At 37.1% G+C, this 24,846-nt stretch overlaps 1 protein-coding gene across 3 annotated transcripts; it reads left to right on the forward strand.

The window, feature by feature from the left end:
* On the forward strand, positions 1-24,846 carry LOC104907564 (myosin-11). Of its 3 annotated transcripts, none has more exons than XM_048643181.2 (39): positions 2-276; positions 382-473; positions 3,334-3,462; positions 4,240-4,383; positions 5,388-5,533; positions 5,611-5,767; positions 5,857-5,915; positions 6,132-6,291; positions 6,408-6,557; positions 6,628-6,764; positions 6,851-6,997; positions 7,115-7,216; positions 8,321-8,378; positions 8,459-8,560; positions 10,620-10,657; positions 10,797-10,923; positions 11,004-11,186; positions 11,277-11,408; positions 11,512-11,621; positions 11,760-11,820; positions 11,982-12,159; positions 12,928-13,133; positions 13,239-13,358; positions 15,549-15,647; positions 15,785-16,006; positions 19,495-19,649; positions 20,639-20,750; positions 20,948-20,989; positions 21,081-21,332; positions 22,078-22,236; positions 22,346-22,552; positions 22,641-22,784; positions 23,157-23,227; positions 23,309-23,408; positions 23,482-23,538; positions 23,644-23,700; positions 23,784-23,864; positions 23,974-24,050; positions 24,266-24,846. In XM_048643181.2, the coding sequence occupies exons 2-39, from the start codon at positions 471-473 to the stop codon at positions 24,387-24,389; spliced, it is 4,608 nt and encodes a 1,535-aa protein (XP_048499138.1). In that variant the 5' UTR covers positions 2-276; positions 382-470; the 3' UTR covers positions 24,390-24,846. The 3 variants fall into 3 exon arrangements, 2 of the variants coding, with proteins under 2 accessions (XP_048499138.1, XP_010694808.2); XM_010696506.4 differs by having other exon boundaries at positions 3-276; positions 19,510-19,649; XR_007273486.1 differs by lacking the exons at positions 23,974-24,050; positions 24,266-24,846 and having other exon boundaries at positions 1-276; positions 23,489-23,538.

The following is a 24,846-nucleotide window of genomic DNA, read 5'->3' on the forward strand; positions in this document are numbered from 1 at the left end:
TCCATAATGCTCATCGCTGACAGTTGAACGCATTTACGCGCCATAGCGAGCGAAAGAGAGAGAAACGACGATCATGAGCCATAAAGTCCCCTACAAATGGGGAGTGATGTGCAATGTTTGAGCACTTTGAAGAGAGAGAAAGCGAAAATTAAGCGAAGTTACAGGGCTAATTGCAGAATGTCACTCCCACAAACCACACCACTTCCTAAGCGAGGAGAGAGAAAATCACTCATCGCAACTCCACAACCAACGACGAACAAGAAGAAGAGAAGAAAAGTAACTGATTTTTGTTTTCTCTCATTTTTGCAATTGTTAACCCTAATTTGTGAAAACTGCGTAAGAATTTTCGGTGAATATATTGAATTGCTAATGTTTCTGCAGCTTTTCTTGCATTATGGTCGTTGAACTAATGAATCGAATTTTGGCGATGTTTAAATTGTGATTTCGCCGAGTTTGATTGATCACTGGAAATGGTAAGTGATTTTGTTCTCGGTTTACGTTTTCGAATTGCTTAATACTTGTTTATTTTGGTTGTACAAAGTTGATGATCGTTGTTGCGAATTAATAAATAAATCAATCTCAAATGTTATTTAGATGTCAGAGTTTGCGAAGTTGATGATTGTTTGTATGATCTCACATCAATATGAATTTATTTTTACATCTTATATTCCAAACTACCAAATATAATTATCTTTGTGAAAAATGAATGCAACGTAGCGGAAAGATTCCGTAATACGAGCTATAGTTTTTAGATTACTGTCCTCGTTCGGTGATAAGGTGTTCAGGGGCGGATCCAGGAACTCGAACTAGGGGTAGCATAAATTGGTGATAGTATTGCAATTTTTTTTTTTGAAAAAAAAAACAAACTACTAAATATATCACAATATCCAAATACAACTTCAAATTACTTGATAAAAGATTTTCACAATTATTCAAGCGATTTCTCAAATTTTGAAACTGATTTACAAATACTAGGTAGGAAAATTTTTGTTAGCTTGATTGAGTTGGAGGACGATTTGGGTTTCAATCTTCATCTCCCTCTTTATCTCTCTCTCCATTTACAAATACAACATAAAAATTTATTGCGGACTCGGATAATCTTGCTTTGCATCAGTCAGTTTATGCTACTGAGAGGTGTCGATCTAAGTTGAAGCCAAAATTGCAGCCAAAAAGCGATAACAGAAACAACCGAAACCCTAATAACAACAAAGAAACCTGAATAACAAAAAGGAAATTGAATCGAAACCCTAAATACAAAAACGAAAATTAAAAAACCGTGACTACAAAACGAAATTTATCCAAAATCGAGCTTAAAAGACCTGATGGCGGGCATTTGATTTTCGCCTTCCTTGATAAACGCTTTCCCCAAAATCAAGCAAGGAAGATGGAAGTTCTGACTTCCTTGATGAATGCGAATCTGTGAAGATGAGAAGATGAGAAGATGAGAAGATGAGATGAACGCGACGACGAACAAAGAGAAGAACAAAGAGTTGTTCAGTGAAGGTGATTCCAGATTTGGCGAGGGAGGAGAAGATGAGAGGGTTAAAGCCTTTGAGCGACAATTTTCGGGAGAGAGAAAGGAGCCAGGAGGAGGAGAGAGAAAAGGAATGAAGTTCAGTAAGGGTTTGTTCGCTAGCTCTTGCACGCGCTTCTCTTTTTGTTTTTTTTTTAAAATAAAAAACTCAATTTTTTTTAAAAAAAAACAGGGGTAGCACGTGCTACCCCTTGTTACTATGTGGCTCCGCCCATGAAGGTGTTAGCTGTAGTGAATTGTATTTATTCCCCTAGCTGATTTGACCGGCTCATTGTATCAGTGGTGGTTTGCATATAAGTAGTTGGTAAAAATTATCCAATACTCCTTCTGTCCCAATTTGTTTGCCCCATTGAGAGTTGATTACTTTTCTAATTTTAGGTTGGGTGTAGTTGATGAAAGACAAAAATGGTGGGGACAAATGTAATGAATGTGATAGTAAAGTGGTGTTGCTATTGTCAGCTTTAGTAGAGGGCGATCTTTCGAGACATCCCAAAAAGGAAGATGGGGCCAACTAAAGGGGACGGAGAGAAGCAACTAGTGGTTAGTTTATGATCTATACGAACTCACATAATAGGGCATAAGTATGCTTTTAGCTTTATACAATTTGGGATAAGGTTGTCATTTGCAAACTGATTTCCGAACCTCGCTCCCAAAACGCTGTAATAAGGTCGTAAGGACTCTCTTTCAACACTAGTGGGTCATGTCCAATTCTCTAATGGAATAGCAGTTTGGTTGGTCAAACCTCTAATGTGCTCCCAGACCACTAAAAGCTGAGAGGAGAAACAGTTTTCATACTATTGGATCTTTTGTTTTGGCTTATATTGGACATAATACAAATGTTTAGTGTCTTTTAAAACTAATATGGTTATGGAGCTTTATAAGGAATATGTAATAAAAGAATAAAGCCTTCAATTAGTGAGTGAACTGATGAAGGCCAAAGGCAGGCTTAATTTAAGATAGCTCTTCCTTGAAACCTTTGATATCAAGCTAAATTAAAAATAATAGTGACTTGAAGCATATGAAACCATTCTTTCTGTCAAGAAAATTTTTGGTCAAGTGGCTGATGTATTAGTTAAATGTAAAAAGGACTTGCACATTGGTTCTCTGAAAGAGAGTAAATCATTGCAAGGATATGTTTAAAACCAAGAAGGTTTCAGGTCCGATTCTTTTAATCTAGGAGATTTATATAATGTCTGATTAATGTTTATGTCATATTAAAGTGTCCGTACTATTTTACTTTATGTGATATAGCATGCTTATTTATGCCATTCTAATAAAGGTTCCGACTTCAGATGAAATATCATGTTCCAAAATTTATGGCTCCATGTAAGCTCCCCATATGTTTTCGCAGGAAGGAGCCTCAGTGTAGAAATTGGGATAGTGGCATGTATATGTACATACAGTAAAAATGCTAGAAGAGTCAAAATTCATCTGGGTAGCAAACATATAGTTAATACTCTTCCATGGGGTCAGGACTCAGGAGGGACAATTTGACTCTTATGTCATGCATGTGTACTTAGCTAGTTATCATGTAACCCTGAGTTAGAGTTATAGCAAGTTCTATAACAATTACATAATTACCATTTGCTGATGAATCCTTTGTCAATTGGGGAAGAGTAGAGTAAAGTGTAAAGAAGCCATGGATTTCCTATCACATAGAGTGCAATGAGCCTTAGACATTACTCACCCGCTACTCGATTATACTCTTTTGCACATAGAGTGTACCATATCCAGGTTCTGTCTAATTGTCGTACCTTATAGATGATCTGTTACATTTTATTTTATTTTATATGCTACAGGGAACTCCAGTTAACATAATAGTTGGCTCTCATGTCTGGGTTGAAGACCCGGATTCAGCTTGGATTGATGGGCAAGTAGTAAAAATAAGTGGACAAGAAGCTGAAATCGAGGCCTCAGATGGGAAAAAGGTACCATTACAACATATAAATAGATCTGAACTATTCTTGATTTGGCTTGGGGGTTGCCTTTTTGAATTTAAGACTGCTAAAAGAGCCATTGGCCAGTGACAACTATATTGCCTTCTAGCCTTACTTAAAATTACATGTACCTCTACTCTTTGGTCTTTTTTATTATTATTACTATTATTGTTCCATAGCAACTTGTAGTTAATTTAACTTGATCTAAAAGTCTTCAAATATGGTTCCGTTCTTAAAGTTATTCTGGCTATTTATGCTTGTAAATGGTTAGCTACCGAAGTTCAGTTTTACTTTGTAGGGAAACCAAATGCTACATACCCTGGTGAGAGATCTTTTGAAAATCAGAGGCCCAATGCAATATGAGTAGGCCTTTATTTCTTGTTTTAGGTTCAGTCTGTTTAAGTTCTTATTGTCAAGGTGTACCCATATCGTTGTACGTGTTAAAGGCTTTGGGCTGATGGGCTCAGACATGTACATAGAATAGACAATGAAATTATGACTTATGATTGTCTTAGAGCTTATTATTTATCATTTCTGCATATCATGGTATTACTCTTCAGTCTCTCTTGTCGCTTAGATATGATATAGAGAACTTGACCTTCAGTTTCTTGTGTTAAGTTTATGCTCTCCATCACAAGGGTATTGCACAGAATCTTTATCAGTTCTTCAGAACATTGATTTCAGTGGCAAACAACTTGAACCAGTTCATCTTCAAAATTAATGGCATACTACTTTCATTACTGAGTGTTCTATCTGAATGCTGTATAGGTTGTTGCAAAATTGTCAAACTTACACCCTAAAGACATGGAAGCTCCTCCAGCTGGGGTTGATGACATGACTAAGCTATCTTATTTGCATGAACCAGGAGTTATACAGAATCTGCGCACTAGATATGAGCTCAATGAAATCTATGTAAGTATTGATACGTGTCTACAACACTACACCCCCCTCCCCTCTCAAAATAAAAAGATTACTGCTCTGGAGACTTTCATAATAGTACAAGAGGGAAAGTCTCTTTCTCCGTCAACGCGCTCAAGAGATTACACCTAGAGAGTGAAATACCAATGCTTTCTTTCTTTCCTAACCTAAGATTTTCTTTATATTTATACTAGATTTCGGGGTTCGTTGACTGGGTACATAATGAGGTTTGAGCTTCCAACAAGCTGTTAAAATCCGCTTTATATCTGACTCCTTTCCATAAAGCCAGGAATTGGGTCTGCCCTGCTACTATAGGGGGCCATTTATGAGGGAGATAATGTTAGTTTGGAAACAAGCAAGGATAATTGATTTGGCGCAATGGTTTACCCTCGTATTCTTTTGGCACCTCAGATAGGAGAGGAATGAATAAGTTTTCAGATAAGTCTACGGACCTGTGCTGTAGAGGTTATGAGGAGATGTCACATACTTAGGATCATCTGTAAATATTTGATAAATCAGGAGGACACCATGCCTTCATTTTTCTTTTGTTATTTTCACTTTCCTCCTTAATGCACCCACCATTTCACAAAGATTTACTCATTTTCCTCTTCTATACTTTCTACTAAACCTTCTCATTTCAATTTTTCTATTTTGGGGCATGACGCCCACCACATCTGTTTACCTTAATACTTATATCTCCTTACCCCACATTTTCCATTTCTCTTTCCTATTTTGCTCCCATCTCCTTGGTTCTGATGAAAAGTTGAGTAAATATATTAAAGTAAAGCGGAGGTTCCACTTCTATTTCACGTTCTCCAATGCACACCTTTGGCAATTAAAGTTTTGTTACCCGTTTAAAAAATTATATAAAAGGGCACCAACTTTGACCTTGGGAAAGAAATGGAAATAAGACACAGGGAGTATGATATAAATGAGATCCAACTGAAATATTTTTAATTTTTATACGAATAACATTCATGTTAATATGTTTTTGCTAGACTTATACCGGAAATATACTCATCGCCATAAATCCATTTCAAAGACTGCCTCATCTTTATGATTCTCACATGATGCAACAATACAAAGGGGCGCCATTGGGAGAGCTAAGCCCTCATGTTTTTGCAGTTGCTGATGTTGCTTATAGGTAATGTTGATACCTTTTCGCCACATAATATATCATTTTACTATGCAAGTGCCTAACATGAATAAATTGTTTGATAGGGCTATGATAAACGAGGGAAAAAGCAACTCCATTCTTGTAAGTGGTGAAAGTGGAGCTGGTAAAACTGAGACTACCAAGATGCTGATGCGATACCTTGCTTATTTGGGGGGCCGTTCTGCAACTGAAGGACGCACAGTTGAGCAACAAGTTCTTGAAGTATGATTATACATATTTATGTTTTTATACCTTTTGTTTTTCTTATAGTTTCATATGAAGTTCATTTGTGGTAACTGATTGAAATGCAGTCCAATCCAGTTCTTGAAGCATTTGGAAATGCTAAAACAGTCAGAAATAATAACTCCAGGTGAAGAATTCCTTCTTTATAATGAAACAATGCGGTCATTAGTTCTCTCATCAGTTGAATCTGTATGATATAACTCACTGGAACATAAGTACTAGGGACATTTGACTGCTACAGTATGAATAATCTATCTATCTCTGTTCTCTAAGCATGGACTGCACTAATAATTGGGAGCTTCAAACTTCTTTACTGGACTTTCTAAACTCCTTGTTATTGCAGCCGCTTTGGTAAATTCGTGGAAATCCAATTTGACAAGCGTGGAAGAATATCAGGGGCAGCCATAAGAACTTACCTTTTAGAAAGATCTCGTGTTTGCCAAGTCAGTGATCCTGAGCGTAATTACCATTGTTTTTATCTGCTGTGTGCAGCACCTCAGGAGGTATTGTTCTATTCAAGTTAATACTATTACTAGAAATGTATATGTTCCTGTTGCTTTTGAAGGGTTTTGATTTTTAATTACCGACACCGTTTGTGTGATGTTCTTCTGGAGAGCAGGAGATTGAGAAATATAAACTAGGAAGCCCCAAAACATTCCATTATCTTAATCAGTCAAAATGCTTTGATTTGGTTGGTGTAAGTGATGCACATGACTATCTTGCCACTCGGAGAGCTATGGATATTGTTGGAATTAGCGAAAAGGATCAGGTACTCTTTTAGCTGCTTGTTGATGTACATAAAGCTGTACACTCTCTTGTCCTCACTCTCTTTTCTTCAGGAGGCAATTTTTAGAGTAGTTGCTGCTATTCTTCATCTTGGCAATATCGATTTTGCTAAAGGGGAGGAGATAGATTCATCAGTTATAAAAGATGAAAATTCAAGATTCCATCTCAACATCGTCTCAGAACTTCTCATGTATGAACTGCTTTTGCATACCACCATTTTGTTGCACCATTTATAAACTTTGAGAGAGAAATGACATTTTATTTTATAAATATTAGGTGTGATGCTCAGGCATTGGAAGATGCTTTACTAAAGCGTGTCATGATTACCCCTGAAGAAGTCATTAAAAAAAGTCTTGATCCTCTTAATGCTACAGTTAGCAGGGATGGGTTAGCTAAGACGATCTACTCTCGACTCTTTGACTGGTATGATTATTGTCTTAAAGAGATGGCTATCGCAGCCACTTTGTATCTTTCTCTTAATCTCACTCTTGAAATGTTGAACTCATCTAAAGTCTAAATATTCGTTTTTCCTTGGTGCAGGTTGGTTGATAAAATAAACGTATCAATTGGACAGGATCCGAACTCAAAGTCTTTGATTGGCGTCCTTGATATATATGGTTTTGAAAGTTTTAAGCATAACAGGTATGAATATGTAAAGTTGACAAGAAAAGTAGATGTGATTTAAAATGAAGGTGCTGGTACAAGGAGTGTCATGTTAATCTGACTACATTTTGTTCTATTAGAAGTTGGGTGGTTGCAGAGGATCTATTATACTCGATAATAGAATTCCGTCAGACCAGTTTTCTTTGGCCTAGTATTTCATGTATTTATCGTCTTTGTTGAGTGCTTCCTAGTGATCCTTGGTAAAAGGATCTGAAGAGAATTGTAAAGGATTTCCTTTGGTTTAGGTTGAGGCATGAGTTGATCGTTCTAGAAGTTGTAATTTGATATGCGATTCTGACTTCTGATTTGTTTGTGGGGGTTTGTCTTGGACTTTTGGTAGTGTGGTGGTGTTTGAAGTATCAGATTGCAAAGTTTTGTTTGGATTCTCGTTGGAGCCTTTTTTTTGTCTGGCCAGGTAATTAGATGGGCTTTTCTGGCAGGAGAAATAACTTCTTATGCTGTTACATGAGCCTATGGGATTTCATGTGACATGCATCTTTGTTGTTTCTTCCATTGAAATAAAACCAATGTATACTAAGTTGGGTATTGCTTTTGGGAATATTACTGGGAGCAGGAAGCAACCTGTGTTGGGTTTTGGTAGCAAAAGTGAGATTTTGAGGATTATGCTGGTCATTTGAATTTATATGGCCTTTCTTTTCCCTTGTTTTCACCAAAGTAGAGTGCTAATTCTACTGAAGACTTGCTTTAGTGGGATTGATATGCTCTTTTGAATCTGGTGGATCTCTCCTGGTGGGCTATAATAGTATTCAATATGTCCACAAATAAGTCCTGTATACTATTTGGGGATGCATGGAAAAAAATTCACATTTTTCTAACATAGAAATAGATTAAAATTGGATTTCTCAAGATATCTTGAAAGTGAGTGGTAGAGAGAGAATGGGATAAACATAACTATCAAAAAGGTTTATTTGGTAAATTCATGGCGAGGTTTTCATCTCTATGGGTTAGGACAATGTGCAATTATGTTTAGATGGAGGAATCTTAATTTTTCAATTATTTCGGAACAATTTTTCTATCTTGATAGAACAGGAGAAACTCATATTGTGAGATTCCCTTGTTCAGCTTTGAGCAGTTTTGCATCAACTTCACGAATGAAAAGCTTCAGCAACATTTCAACCAGGTGAGCTCTTTTGTATTAATCATGCATGGTAAATTGCTGGTACTCATTCAGTGCTGATCAATCTCGTGGGCTACTTGCAGCATGTCTTCAAGATGGAGCAAGAGGAGTACACGAAAGAGAAGATTGACTGGAGCTACATTCAGTTTGTTGACAATCAAGACGTTCTCGATCTTATAGAAAAGGTAACTTTTCTTTTCGGTTTTCTGCTCAGACCGAGGCTATCAGTAGCTAAATGATATGATATGTATGACTAAAGCCTTCTGGAAACTGTTGGAATGCGAGTTGTCTAATGAATATAGCTTCAGTGTAAAATAAATTTTTAATTCTTATTCATGGTTTGATTTGACCTAATAAAATAAGGAATTGTAGAACTTGTAGTGCTCATTTAGTGAGTACATCAGTATTAGCTGGTCCAGATCATTAAATTTCAGAGTCATCAATTCTAAGCTAATAATTTCGAACCCGAGGATGGCAGTTCGGGCAGTTGAGCACAATGAACTATAAGTAGCATGCAGTATTTAACACTGGATACTGATAAAAGGAAACTTCAAGTGGAGGGTAAGAGCTGTAATCTTGTTTTCAGAGAGCAATTCAGTGTAATTGCAAGAGGTCTTGAGCCCTATTTTTGGTGAGGCTTATTTAGTTTGTATTAGTTTTGGGAGAATATTTGGTCTCTTGATGTACATGGACTAAGACTTGTTTTCTGTGCTTTTTACCTTTCCCATATTTTCCCCTTGAATGTTATGCATTTCAGAGAACAAAAGAAAAACAAAAAGGAAAATGGGGAAGGATTGAAGAAAAGGAGGCTCAGCCTACAGGGGAGGGATTAATGTAACAAGAACATTCGTGAAATAGTTGATTGTTTTTAGATTAAGGACAACTTGGGGACATAGAATAGACGCTGAGACGAATTTGTATGTATCTTTGTTTTAAAGTAAAACCATTTTCTCCCTTGGAGCCGTGACTTGTGAGATACTCACTTCCTTTTTTAATTTAGTTAAAACCTATGGTTTTCATGAAGATCAAGGAGAGTGAAAAGTAGAGAGAAAAAAGTGGTAGGTGGGTGGGTGTGCATCCCAGCTTAGAGAAAAAGTGAAAGGAAATAATTTAACAATAGTCGATGTTATATTGAAACATGGACATCCCAATATCGAAAATTGTAACTCAAATCTAGAGAGTTGGAGTACAAAATTTTTCTTTCAAGTTCTTTTACTCTTTTATTTGCTCTTATGAAGTTTAATGTCTACAAAACTAAGTTATTGATAGTAGACTTTGCATTCTTGGATTCCAAGAAAGATATAGGCTGTCATCTTGTTCTGTATCTAAGGCTATTCTCTTAACCGGATTTTTGATGAACTGAAATCATTTTTACTGATTAAATAGATATACATTGGTTCACTAGTATTATTTGTTATACGCATGTACTGATTGTTACTGGTACAGTCTTTTCTATTTTACATTTATTGATAGTTGAGTTTACTGTATATTATCTCTATTATATAAGTGAAGGGGGGAGGAAGGTGGTGTCCTCTTATAAAATGTCGGATATAGCCTTAATGGTTTTAAATTGCCATACATATAAAATAATATTTTCTTTTTCCTACTTGCCATAAATATTGAACAATAATAATGGAATTAAATTTAAAATTCTACTTAAATATTAAAATTAAGGAGAATGATTTCCTGTTCTTACATATGTGTGAAAAACTCTGATTTTTCAGTATAACTTGATTGAGATAATTAGAAGAAAAAAAATAAAAACATAAATTTCATATTAATAATTATACTTATAATTTTTTAAAACCTAAATGTTGATTATTATTTAGTAATGTCTATTATATATATCAAACTCTTCCACTTTATTAATATTCAGGGATTGAACTAGTGAACTGATACACCTATTCTTCCACTTCATCTCAGCATAAACTTTCTTCTGTTTTATATTTCCTTCTCTCGATACTATATTTGAATAATGATAAACAAATAACTAAGAAAACCAACAAAATATTTATTTAAGAAAAACATATTAGAATATTAAAAACAATTATAAATGTCTGTTCGAATCAAAAATTTTGTAACACTGATGAATAACTAACTGAGAAAAAGAATGTTAATATGATGGGCACACATAGCGAGCAAAAGATGCTAGTATCTTCTATGTTGAAGAAAAGCTGGATTGGGACTGCAGACTAGCTCTTTTCGTAATTGCTTTGCCTGACTCTCTATAGTGTTCATTTGCAGAAACCAGGTGGAGTTATTGCTCTTCTGGATGAGGCTTGGTAAATTTCTTTAAACTAAAGCATGAACACACATTTACACAATAAAGAAAAGGACATAGTCTTTGTTCCTTTGCATTCTTAGAGGCTGTTTCTATCCTGAGCTCATGTACATTTTTCTTCATCTTTTCTTTCTCTTTAGTATGTTCCCCAAGTCAACTCCTGAGACATTTGCATCAAAGCTTTATCAAACTTACAAAAACCACAAGCGCCTTCTCAAGCCAAAGCTGTCAAGGACAGATTTCATCATTTCTCATTATGCTGGCGAGGTATGTTCTGTAGACAACCTTTTATTGTGCTTTGTATAGCAGCAACACTACTGATATGCATATATTAAACTTTCATCCAGGTCCTATATCAGTCAGATCAATTTTTGGACAAAAATAAAGACTATATGGTAGCTGAGCATCAAGACCTGGTAACTTCTTCTAAATGTTCATTTGTAGCAGGTCTTTTCCCTCCAGTTGTGGAAGAGACAACAAAATCCTCAAACAAGTCTTCTAAGTTTTCATCAATAGGTTCTCGTTTTAAGGTAATTAGTTACAAAGTTGGCTTTTAAGGAACTGCCTTCGTTTCCTTTGAACAAGCTTGCTAATCGTTATTATATGGTATATTGTGGTAGTTACAACTGCAACAGCTGATGGAGATACTAAGCTCAACAGAACCTCACTACGTAAGATGTATAAAGCCAAATAATCATCTAAAGCCTGCTATTTTTGAGAATGTTAACATCTTGCAACAATTGCGATGTGGTGTGAGTGCTTCCACATTTTCATATTTGACTGCTACTTTTGTAGTATTGTACCACTTCATTTCTTATTTTTCACTTTGACTTATCAATACTTTGTGTTTTTTAGGGGGTCCTAGAGGCAATCAGAATCAGCTGTGCAGGCTACCCCACTCGTCGTCTTTTCTTTGAGTTTTTAAATAGATTTGGACTTCTTGCACCGGAGGTCTTAGAAGGGAAGTATGTCTCATATTCTTTCTCCTATATATATAGCTGAAAGTTAAACTTATCGTGTCTGTTTGATTTTTTGGACCAAGTTACGCCACTCCTTCCCTCCCAATTGTAAATTTGGCATTAACTGACCAAGTTCATGTGCAGCTATGATGAGAAGGTTGCATGTCAAAACATATTGGATAAGAAAGGGCTGAAAGGGTACCAGGTACTTCTTTATCCTACTGTGAGATGATGCCTGATGGATTCTTCACTGCATACTCTATGGTTTCTGTTTGATAGTAAATTTCTGACAAAATACTTGTCCATTTGATGGATGTTTTCCTTAATCATTTCTTCAAACATTTATGCTTAAAAAATTTGTTGCAGATAGGCAAAACTAAAGTCTTCCTGAGAGCTGGTCAGATGGCTGAACTGGATGCCAGAAGAGCTGAGGTACTCGGTGGCGCTGCAAAAATTATACAGAGACGTATTCGAACTCATTATGCTCGTAAACAGTTTATTGCATTACGTGAGGCAGCAGTTTGCATACAGGCATCTTTGCGAGGTAAATTCTCTAAACTAAACATGTCCTTGCACATGAGTTATAATTGCAATGGAAAAGGATTTTTAGTCTCTTATTGTGTGTTTGGATGAAGGAGATGGGAGGAGAGATAGTGGGGGTTCCAGTTTCCTTGATAAGTAATGGTGAAAGGAAGGGAAGGAAATTGAGGGTTCCAAGTCCTTTGTTTTTTGATAATTGAAATCCTTCAGATGTTGGAAGATTTGGAAGGAAAAAGGCAACCCATCTCCTTCCCTCCCCTCTTTTTCCCACCATTGCTTTTCAGACATATTGTTAATCTAGTTAACTTGGAAGATTTTGCTGCATCTTTGCTAATTGATCATCATCACATATTAGAACTTCTCTCTCTTTTTACCCTTAATCTCGCTCACCTTTTTCTCTTCGTTCTTTGTGTCTTTGGGATGTGGTTGGGGGTGTTTAGATTGAACATGACATTTTAGGTGACAACTGCAGCTGTCATTCTGAGAACTCACTGCCTGTTTGGTAGACAGTAATAAATTTTAGTAATGAACTCAATACCCCCTTCCGAAATGGTGATGGATGGTAACTTTTTTTTAGGGACCAAAATAGATGTTTTTGGAAAGAAGTAGCATTACCATGAATATTGATGTGGGAATTGCTTTACAGGCTTACACTAAAATGCATTAAAATTAACACCATTTATGATTGCTAACCAAACGGGCTGTAGGGAATAATTCATTAACATTTTTGAATTGTGATTGATTTACATGCATACTTAATGTGGTTTTCAAGGAAACCTGGCTAGCAAACTGTTCGAGAAAAAGAGAAAGGAGGCAGCAGCCATAAGAATTCAAAAGCATGCACGTAAACTTCAAGTAAGGAAGAAGTATAACAAACTTCGTGTGTCAGTTCTAGCCTTGCAAATGACTTTAAGGACAATGGCTGCTCGTAAAGAGTACCTCATTAGAAGACGAAATAAAACGGCAACTCTTATACAGGTTCTTTTTTCTGACATGTATTGATCACAATTGGCTCTTTCTATCATGAGTTCATGCGCTTTTCTGATGATAATCCTTCTGACACACTGATTATACTTGGGACAGAGCCGCTGGCGTTGCCATAGAGCTTCATCGTACTATAAAAAGCTTAGAAAAGCATCATTAATTGCACAGTGCAGATGGAGGGGAAAACTTGCGAGGAGAGAACTAAGAAAGCTCAAGATGGTCAGTTATGCTTGAACTATGCTTGTTGCTCATATTATATATCTTTATCTTCTTCTGACCTGGCAGTAGTTCTTATTATTATAGTTTTCTCAGCTCACATAAACAAAAGATTCTGCAATCTTATGGGTTCGTGTTGAGTTATTGCCAGGACAATTTGTCTACTTTGGGTCTTAGTCGGTGAGTCTCCAGTGTGATGTTATACCTGACTTTTCCATGGATTGGACACAAGTAGTGTTTCACTATGAAACTTTTGGACCATAGAGCAAGGAGACGATTGGTTTGATAAGATAAATGGGCCTTTCTCTAGATATCTAGGAATGTCCTGCATAAGTAGTCAAACTAGCATCAAGAATGAGTCTGAGGACTGAGAACGAAAATCCCCTCTGAAATCCAAGTATGTGTTTTGGATGGCTGATCACTACTGTACAGATAAAAAAGTGTACCTTGGCCGGATAAAAAATATATTTTGCAAGTGAGGGGGGGGGGGGGGGGGAGGTTATAGATACATCTGATAATCTGTCCTACTGCAGGACACATGGGAGATACAAAGTGGTTTCTTTAGGGCTAGACTTTGCATGTCCATAGATCTATAACTTTCTAAGCATTGGCCAATCTATGAGGAGATTTGGCTGATCTGTTTGAGGCGGGATATGGAGACAGGTCTATGCACCCATTGCACTGACCAGCTAGTCATGGAACGGCTTCGCTGGTCACTTCACTCCCAAACAAGTTGTTTGGTGTGGGAAGACAAGTATATATACACAGTCATGCAAAATTCACATAACATTTAATGAGTATATTATTCAGAATTAGGAGTTCTCTGAACAAATAAATTAGTCAGCTCTTTGTTGTTCATATTCAAGTAGATTATCTGTGTTGGGTAATGCGAATTGAGTTTCATCATTCTCCAGTGAAAAAATCATTTTGGACAACCAAGATAGGAAATTTTGGGTTGCTTATGGCACAGGGTCAAGCAATGTCTGATGCAAATACTTGCTAGCTATGCAACAATCTTATTTCCTTGGCCTTGTGGTTCTGTTGGGACAGGAAGCGTTTCTATTTAAAATAAAGCTTTCACTAGATTGCAATTCTTAAAGAATTGATAATCCACTGAAAAAGACAAAGCTCTGACTTTTTATGTTTAGTTGTGGAAAGATTACAGGAAGTCCTTTTATTTATCAATCCTTTTCTTGGAAATTTTGGTCATCATGTGCGAGTGTTGGAAATTAGTTGATGTCATTTTGTTTGCTGCTTACTGTATTGTTGTCGTTACTTACTCTAAAAGTCGATTTGCCTTTTTGGTTTGTATCATTCCATGATTTGCAGACCTTTACATTTTGCTCTTAAGGCAATGTTTTTCACTTGTATATTTGTTGATCTTGTACTTTTTTTATTTCTTTTCTTATGCTTATGCATATTAGAACTGATAACCAAGTCAGCTTTTAATTTGAGTGCAGAAGTAAAAATTGAACCAAGACCATTTTTTTTTTTTTTGATAATTAGACCAATTATATCTAATATCTAGAAATTGACACATGGATCCTTAGCTAAGAGCTCAGCATAAAGGATCAAAGTTTTCCTAGTCTTCTTCCAGGTCTTCTTCGAGGTTTATAATTGGTTCTCCACTATGTAATATCAGACCTTCTTCAAAGTGTTTGGCTGATGATCTGCATGAATGAGTATGAAAAAAGGGGTGCATAGGAGGAAACAGAAGCACCAAAATAAATGAAACAGAAGAAAAATAAGAGAATCATACAAGTATAAAACAAACGAGTAAATGCATTACTTGGGTTTATAGTCTGGGCTTAGTGTGGATGACCTTCACTTTTCAGATTGCTGTCAAAACACCAGCTGTTATGTAATACAAGAATCCTCTAAAAAAATAAATGAGTTCCATCAACCGTTGAGCTTTCATACCGTTGTTCCAAAGGATTCACCATGTGGGAAAAAAAATGGAGCTAATAAAGTCAAATGCATGCTTCTTCTCCCTTATGTGAAGCTTTTCCTGCTACTTACAGAAGTGATAATATGACTCAAGCTGAACAAAGTCTTTCATCTTATGCATATCCTTTTGACTTTGTTGTCAAAACCCATTTGGAGGAATTATTTCCCAGCTAAAAGTGCCTCATGTATACTCCAGTCTGTTAATTATCTTCATGCTTTGACAAATGGTGCCATCTGTGTTGGCAGGCTTCAAGAGAAACAGGGGCCCTTAAGGAAGCAAAGGACAAGCTCCAAAAGCAAGTCGAGGATCTTTCGTTGCGTTTACAGCTGGAAAAACGGTTGCGGGTACTACATATATGCTTACCTGCAAGTTATGAAGTTGTGACTTTTTTAAGAAATAGGGTTTTCACAGAATACTGCTCCTAAGTCAGAAATTTTGCTCCTTCGATGTTCTAATTATTAGATATGGTATTTTATTGTAGACTGATTCAGAGGAAGCAAAAGCTCAGGAAATCGCCAAACTACAGAACACTGTGCAAACTATGCAGAGCAGAATAGATGAGACAACTTCTTTGCTTGAAAAGGAACGAGAAGCTGTGAAAAAGACCATTGAAGAAGCACCGCCTGTTGTGAAAGAAACCCAAGTAATGGTTGAAGACACAGAAAAAATCAATCTTCTGAAAGCAGAAGTGGAAAGCTTTAAGGTTTGGATATACTCCCTCTGTCTTTTATAGTTATTAAGCGTTCTTAACTTTAACTTTCACTAGATACAGTTGAAATTGTATTGGTATTATACATAGATATTGCATATATGAGTTTTTAATATGATACACAAAGCAAGAAGTACATGTTCTTTTTTATTTTTTGGCATTTATGAAGGACTACCAAATCTATTGGATTAAAAGTATCCTCTTGATCTGTCTCTGAAAGTGTAAATTTATTGTTTTAATGTATTTGTCATATATGCTAATACTATCATAACCTCATATGAAAATACTACTACCTCCTTCCCATTTTAGTTTGAACAAAATGCCTTTTTGGAGATCCCATTTTGGTCACAAGATACCTTTCTGCTAAGCTTTTTCTCTAAAGTTGTTCTATACACCAACCAGAGTACTTTTACCTCTCTATTCTATTCCCTTCTATGTGTGACAAAGTCATTTGTGAAGGGGACATCTCTAGTAGTAAGTTTTGAAGTCAACAAGTCTCAACATCATTGGCCATCCCACAATATTTGGCTTCAATACTGAAAGGAGAGTGTGGGCGGGGCCTTGGAAGACCAAAAACTCAAGTTGGCACCGTTGAACACATAGTAACCCAAGGTAAATTTACACTTGTCAGGACACCACCCCGGTCCTCATCGAACTAAGTCGACAAAATAGGGGGTGAGTTGCAGAAATGCCTGTAATGTAGCGCAAAAATGCACTTCAGGATCGTAATGTGGAGTTTGCATTCACGGCATTTGGTGCACAACATCACTAATGTTCAGACACGTAAAAGCAATTCGACAAAGTTGTGAAATGATGAAGGCAAATGTTCGTGGAGGAAAGCAAATTTCACAACGCATTGATGAATTCGCCACTTATAAGACAAGCAAAGGCTAAGTACTATGAGATTGGTAGAGTGCTTGACCAGTTGGTTGAAAGTTTCATCATACTGTACACTAACTTGGTGATTATTGAGACCTATGATTAACAACCAACCAAGCCTTATGGCTTTCTAACAAACTGATAGACATGAACCTGTTTTGAACAACATACACTGAATTATATCAACACCAAAAGGCCGAGGGATAAGATCCCGAATGTCGTTTATAACCAAAGCACGCTGTTGCTCATGCAAGGCGGCCTTTCACTATTTTATTTAAGGATGTGATCTAAGGCGGCGGGAAAATAGTAGGTGAATCAGTGTGAGGGAAGTCTGGCTCTCATAAAGTGACGCGGAGGAGGGGAGGGGGGTGTTGAGGTGTAGAAGCATCTTGAGCACGTGATAAGTGGTTGTAACTCTCTTACTCTATGAAGGCCAAAAACCGAGATAGGTGGAGTGGGATGACTTGTGTTGATTAAAGCTAGAAATTTTGGCTAGGAAAGTATATGACCATGTACACGACTAGACTCTTGTCAGTCTAGTAGTGTGTGTGAGAGGGGGGAGGGGCTCATGAGGTAGGAGACTAGGAGGCGAGGGGGCTCGTCATTTGTGAGTTACTGATAGGCTGGCATTGGTAATTGATGGAGCTTTATACAAATAAAGCCTTATTTTATTATATAAGCACATGGGTCATGTTTCACTCTCTCTCATTCACTTTGCTTCATGTGCCATTTACATATGTTGCAAGTATTAAGAGACAGAGGAAGTCTGAGATAAAGTCCCGGTATTCATGTACCAAGTGCCATTGGCAGGTTGTAGGCTTATGTTGCTGAAAGCATTGTTTAAGTCAATAGGTCGGACATGTGATCTCATTGTTAGTGGTGGTACCATTTCAGCTTGTGCGGATTATGGGGCAGTGCTTAAGATGCCGAAAATAGGGAATCGGGTGTGGGTAGCGTACCGTGGGATATGACATGACGAAAAAGCTATGGCTAGGGCCAACAGGCCAAAAATATCGTTGGTCTGATTGTGGCTTAGGGGGGTATCGTGTGGCGCTAGGGGGAATAGTGGGCCACGGCCTATCCTTGTGGTGCGCTGGTCTTGCTGATATGCGCCATTCTGTTTGTTGTCTTTATTGCGTTACCAGTTCATGTTGCTCTTACCCACCCCTTTTTTATTGTTGTGCTAGTTGTTACTAAAGGGAGGAGCTTGTTGGAGCAGAAGTGACAAGTGCCACAAACTTGCGACCAAGCAGTATTTCCAAATGAAGGACCGTGATTTCCCTCATGAAGCTTCATGCTCCAAGCCGAGGAAAGACGAAAGAGGATTCATTTAACAAGTTACGTCACCAGAGTGTCAAATTTAGTGGTCTTACCCCTTAATCAACTGAAGGATTAACCTTTGATCATTGACAGATTGATCGGTATCAAAAAGTTGATCAGAGTGAAGTCTAATACTGATCTGAAAACTGACTGATATGGCTGAATCAGTTTCCAAGTTCTGAAGTTGGTGTTTAATCGATTTCCAAGTTCCGAAGTTGCATCTAACTAATCCCAATTGGCTTTGGGATTGGCCGGATTAGGAGAGGTGCCATCAATGTAGTTGATGGCACATTATGACGTGCTGTGACCTGGGTGCCCATGAGTGGTATTTGAACCCTTTGACGATTAAAAGTGAGATGGGGTTTTTGGCATTACTTAGGCAGGGTGGAGGAGGAGGAGTCTCCTTGTTTTCCTTGCTCTTTCCCATGGAGGAAAAATTAAAGGGTAGCATTGAGAGAGAAACAATATATAGGTCACGAATGGTGGTTGTGACACAATGTGAGAGAGTGAAAGAATTCCTCATGAGGTGATCTGTGCATTGGGTATCATACTCTTAATAAGAGTTTCAACCCGATAAGAAAACTATAACAAGAGAATTTTGCAGAAAACATCAACATATCTGCGTGTACTGTAAGATTTGAAAATCTAGCTGGTTTATAAAGATCAAAGGTGGATTGAGTATAAGAAAATTTTGATTGCTTTGGATGGCTTAACGTGTATCTTCTGAAAGGAGAAGCCGTTTAATGGATCGTTTTGTCATGTAAAAAATGCTCGTGTGAACTCCTCAGTTTTGTTTAAGCTACATTCTTTTTTCTTCCCTGTTTAATAGCAGAATTTTGTAAAAATATAAAGGATAGGGTTTTATCTTGCTTTCTGAACAGCATTGTGAAATACTCCTATAACATAGAACTCAAGGTCATAAAAAAAGAAAATTGTGGTTATATTTTATATCATGCAAGTATGCAACAGCCAACAGGGATCTGTAGTTACTATATAGTATATATAAAAAAAAAAGATTTGTGGAAATTATGGATTACATTGGAGTAATTAGCCTGGAATGTGTTCTGTGGAGATAATCTTATTGTAGTGTCGATTGTAACATAATTTCATTGGATAGCTCTCTTACTTTTTCTTTTACTTTTTCTTTAACATCAGCCACCTATTTGAGGGTTATCTTCAATTCTAATAAGTTGGCCGTTCCTTCGGAGCAGATTATCCACATTTTTTTCATCTCCATTACATGTGTGTGTGCGTGTTACTTTTTCACCAACTGATTTCCCAAGTTTTATGCGCTTCAGGCTTCATTTGAAGCAGAGAAACAAAGAGCTGATGAATCTGATAGGAAACTTGCTGAAGCACTAGAGTTGAGTGAAGAGAGGTGCAAAAAATCAGATGCCTCAGACAGAAAGATCCTACTACTACAAGAATCGCTTAATAGGTAATATCAAAATTATTGCTTGCATATCCCAATTTTTCCTTCAGTACATCGTAAATAAAGATGACACATGCCTTTTCCTATATTTACATAGTACATTACAGATACATTTGTTCTTTACAAGAGTTCTATTATGTCTAATAGAAGGTTAATGGATCTTTCACTCACTGGTAACGAATCTTCGCATTGCATTTTCTGCATAGATTTTAAGCTCTGAAGACAGTGAGTTTTCGCTCACTAGTTGGTACTTAAATAGAGGTGCTAACTTATTACTTTTTACCTCATTGGCAAAGTATGTGCATCTAGTTCAGATATGTGGCAGGAACATTATCTGTAAATTTTGTACAGAACTTCTAGAAAATGATATACAAGTTACCAAAATCATCCAGATGTATTCCATCAATTGCGTATGATAAGCTTTGATAACATGTTCAGAATACCAATATTTTGGTTGCTTATATTCTAATTGAAGGAAACTCCCAATCTTAAATGGTAACGTGTCGGCTATGAGAGGAAAGATAGATTGTGCTTGCAGTGAAGGAGCAAGTCTGCAATTTCAAAAGGTTTACATTCAAGATATCCGTTTATAATGCCTAAGGCCCTGTGAGCCTTAAGCAGTGCAGAATCCGCTGAACTTTTTTCTTATTGGAACTTGGTCCTGGCTAGAACCTGCTTTAGTCAGACCTCAGGAGGTTTACACCTTTCAGTCCTTAAGGGTGTATGGGCTTTCTTTGTTTATATCAGGTTCAGCTAGTAGTCAGTTTGATTAAAGATAAGAAAAAGTGAAATCGAATTCTACATACCTGCACTGCTGATCGACATATCCTGTGAGAGATCAAATATAAGTCATTTTATTCTGGCATGTTAAAAAATATGCCTCTAGCACACTTAAATAATGTCAACTCAGTTCCTAAACACGAGATTTTGGCTAAACTATACATGATGGAGTTAGACTGCACATTGTTACAAATGCTTTTAATCTTTCCAATCAGGCTAGAAGAGAAGATCGCCAATTTGGAATCAGAGAATCAAGTTCTTCGCCAACAAGCTGTTTCAATGGCATCCAATAAGTTTGGGTCAGGTCGCCAAAGATCGATTCTTCAGGTATATCAAGTGTAGAGATTAAGTGCTTCCTCCATCCCAAAGATAGTTGTAAATTGAACTTATGCTTGATAGAAATTATAAGTGATTGTTTTCTGAGATTTAGTTACAATGAGTTCACAGAACACACCCTTCACTAACTACGACGATATTCAATGTGAATATTCTCTAATGTTGTTTTTTCCCTGTTTAATTGGCAGAGGGGATCCGAAAGTGGTCATTTTGCAGATACGCATCTTCGGGTATTCTACTTCAATATTTTGATGTCAGCCCATGTTGCTTCATGTTTACTGCAATTTCTTCTTTCATTTACTCCTTCCTCGAAATATGCAGGATTTGCATAGCCCTTCCATGAATCATAGAGAAGCTGAAGTAGAAGAGAAACCACAAAAATCTCTGAATGAGAAACAGCAGGAGAATCAGGAATTGCTTATCCGATGTGTATCGCAACCTCTGGGTTTTGCGGGGAACAGACCTATAGCTGCCTGCATAATATACAAGTGCCTCCTTCACTGGAGATCATTTGAAGTGGAAAGGACTAGTATCTTTGACCGAATAATACAGACAATTGGTCATGCTATCGAGGTTTGTAATCTTGGCTACACTCTCTTCGTCCTTACTTGTATGATTCATGGGAGTATGCACAGCTTTGTATATATGGTTGAGTAGGTTTGATGAAGTGAAGTGATAGCACCATATAAACTTGATGAGAGAGTAAAGTGGTGGGACCATATGATCATATTTGTTATGAGGGATATACTTAGGAACATCCTTAAATGGATCATGGTGCATACAAATAGGGATGGAGATTGGAGGGAGTATTTCAGTAAGATAAGGGTGTAAGAGTCAGTATGGGTACATATCCAGGTGTAAATTTTGGGCATAGGGACACTATCCTAATAGTGGACACGAGTGTGACTATGTGGACTGAGGACACGGCTTTTATGAAACATATCTTAATTTGGGCATAGGGACTTTTTCATGTTCTTTCTCTAGCTCAAACACATGCTATACTTGTACTTGTTCGCCAGTTCTTTATGGAATTGGGCTTGAGAATAAAATTTCAGCAAATACTAGCAAACATGTGGTTCAAGATATTATGCGGTTCAAATCTTTCTATTTTTCCTTACAAATATGTGGTTCAAGACAAGTGTGGTCTCTGGATGAAAACAGAAGTATGGGGTAAGGTTTCTAAATTGTTTCGGACTGTTGTGGGTGTCTAACACGAGCACATAGATATACTGAAGAATCTGGGTAACATAGCTTAATTATCGTACTTTATGAGTCTTCTAACTGAAGATTTTAACTAAACCTTGTTTTCTTTGAGAAGAAGGCGCAGGATAACAATGATATCTTGGCATATTGGCTGTCTAATGCCTCAACTCTTCTTTTGCTGCTGCAACGCACTCTGAAAGCAAGTAGCGCAGCTGGAATGGCACCACAACGCCGCAGAACATCATCAGCCACTCTTTTTGGGAGGATGAGCCAGGTATAGAAAGCTTTCTTTTTCCAAGTTATGCCATTTTAAGTAGTTACAGGTGCTTGAAAGATCTCATTTTTTATAGTAACAGAAAAGTTTCCTCCCTGCTTTTACGTAGAGTTTCCGAGGAACTCCACATGGAGTAAGTCTTGCCTTTGTCAATAATGGCATGACGGGTGGTACAGATTCTTTGCGCCAAGTTGAAGCCAAGTACCCAGCTTTGCTTTTCAAGCAACAACTTACTGCATATGTTGAAAAGATTTATGGACTGATTCGAGACAATCTTAAGAAAGAAATTTCGCCACTGCTTGGATTGTGCATCCAGGTTTTGCAGTTTGCCTCTTTTCCTTGAATTGAAATAGAGTCATTACTTCTGGATTTATTTCTAATTTGAAAGTCATCTTTTGTAACAGGCTCCACGAACATCGAGAGCAAGTATAGTCAAGGGTTCATCACGTTCAGTGGCAAACACTGCAGCCCAGCAAGCACTGATTGCTCACTGGCAAGCAATTGTTAGAAGTCTCGCGAACTTTTTGGGCACATTGAAAGGAAATCATGTTCGTTTTAACCTTCGTTTAATTGTCGGTGTTCTATTTGTTTCTTCTTAGCTTATGCCATAATTTTTTAACCTCCATCCTTGGAAAGAAGAGAAGGGAAACTGCATGAAAGTAACAGAAATGAAATTATTGATAAATTAAAATAAAAGCAGATAGGGAGGAAAAAGATCAATAGGAATAGCAATATGTATCAAGGGGCTGGTGCTAATTGTAGTGGTATATGAATCCGTCTGTTTTAGAGCCATCTAATGTGGACATTATTCGTTTTGTACTTCCCTTTTGTTGTCTTTTTAATCCTGATTTATGTTCATATGCTTGTCTGTGAACCTTACTGTTTTTCTTTCTGCTTGCTCTTTCTTGTCCCTGTTTCAGGTGCCTCCATTTTTGGCTCGGAAGATATTCACACAAATATTCTCATTCATCAATGTTCAATTATTCAACAGGTATTCTGTTCTATTGATACTATGGGCTGTTTACTCTTGATGGAAAATGAAAACTTACGGTTCCTTCACTTCTTTATGCAGCCTTCTTTTAAGGCGTGAATGCTGTTCATTTAGTAATGGTGAATATGTTAAGGCAGGTCTGTCTGAGCTTGAACATTGGTGCTACCTTGCAACTGAAGAGGTAGCAGTTTCTAGAATTACATGATTTTGAAAAACATGTATTTATCCACTGTATTAATCTGGAAAAAATGCAGTATGCAGGTTCAGCATGGGATGAATTGAAGCATATTAGGCAGGCCATCGGTTTTCTGGTAATATGCCTCCTTTTGTTGCTTTTGGTTCATCAATAATCGTTTGTATTTTGATAATATGGGAGTGGAGTGGCAATGCGTATTTACTATTGTTTCTTGATTCAGGTCGTACATCAGAAGCCAAAAAAATCCTTGGATGAAATAAGCCATCAGCTTTGCCCTGTGAGTGGGAAACATAAATTGCCAAAAGTTGATCACCTTAGTTCTTTTAAAAGGTTTTAACCTCTGTTTATGTCCACTTGTAGGTTCTTAGTATCCAACAGCTGTACCGGATTGGCACAATGTACTGGGATGACAGGTATGGCACCCATAGTGTGAGTCCAGAGGTAAGCCCTACTGCCAACTTTTGCCTCCATGAAATTGAAAGCTGTAGAGTTCAGTTAGCTTGAAATTGGCTTGCTCCATTTCTAGCTTAACTTTATGGTTCTCCACCAGGTTATATCTAGCATGAGGGTGCTAATGACAGAAGACCCTTCAGTTAGCAATTCTTTCCTCTTGGATGATGATTCGAGGTCTGCTCCTATTTCTGGCTTTTCTTAGAGAATATAATGAACCAAATTGATCTTTGCTTTGTCTTGTCTCAGTGAGGACCATATTTCTGATAAGTGATAATCCTTTCAAACTCACTATCCCTGGTTTTCCTGAAACATAACTGAGAACAGTAGTGTCTCAACAAACATGCTTCAATTCTGCTTGCTAGAGACTAATCTTTGTTCATCTGTTGCAGCATTCCATTTTCTGTTGACGACATATCGAAGTCAATGGATAATACGGACATCTCAGATGTTGAACCGCCGCTTCTTATCCGTGAGAACTCGGGCTTCAGCTTCTTATTGCCTCGTGCTGACTAAATTACTCACACAGTGACACCTGTTTGAGATGGCACTGATTTTCTAATATATAGTTTTCGAGTCTCTCCTGAAGTCCACTTTGCTCTAAAGAAAGAAATAGGAAGGTTGATGTCTTATCTTTTGCTCTTTTATTTTTAGATAGCAATTGTAGAAGAATGTATAGTTCCTCAATGTTACGGGGCTTCAGTTAGTTTAGGGATGTCAATGTCATCCAAATATTGTCCTTCCTGGTTTTAATTGCATAAGCAAGTTTTAGTGCAAAAATGAAGAGCCTGCGAAAACTTGCCTAGTTGCACTTTGTACATGGAAATTTTTATTCATTATAGAGAAGTACTCCTGATGGGTTTCTTCTCTCTTTCTTTCTCCTCTTCCTAGTCTCCAATCTTAAGGGATTCATATGACAAGTGTAACATTTTAGGTGGTATCTCTAATCCAAATACTGTTCTTTAATTTTAAA

Source organism: Beta vulgaris, chromosome 4 (assembly GCF_026745355.1).
Source record: "Beta vulgaris subsp. vulgaris cultivar EL10 chromosome 4, EL10.2, whole genome shotgun sequence".
In the NCBI taxonomy this organism is placed as follows: Eukaryota; Viridiplantae; Streptophyta; class Magnoliopsida; order Caryophyllales; family Amaranthaceae; genus Beta; species Beta vulgaris.

Coding starts and splice junctions, on each gene's coding strand:
- LOC104907564 (XM_048643181.2), top strand. Junction 11,821..11,981: donor AAGGGCTGAAAGGGTACCAG/GTACTTCTTTAT, acceptor AATTTGTTGCAG/ATAGGCAAAACTAAAGTCTT. Junction 23,539..23,643: donor GGCAGGCCATCGGTTTTCTG/GTAATATGCCTC, acceptor TTCTTGATTCAG/GTCGTACATCAGAAGCCAAA.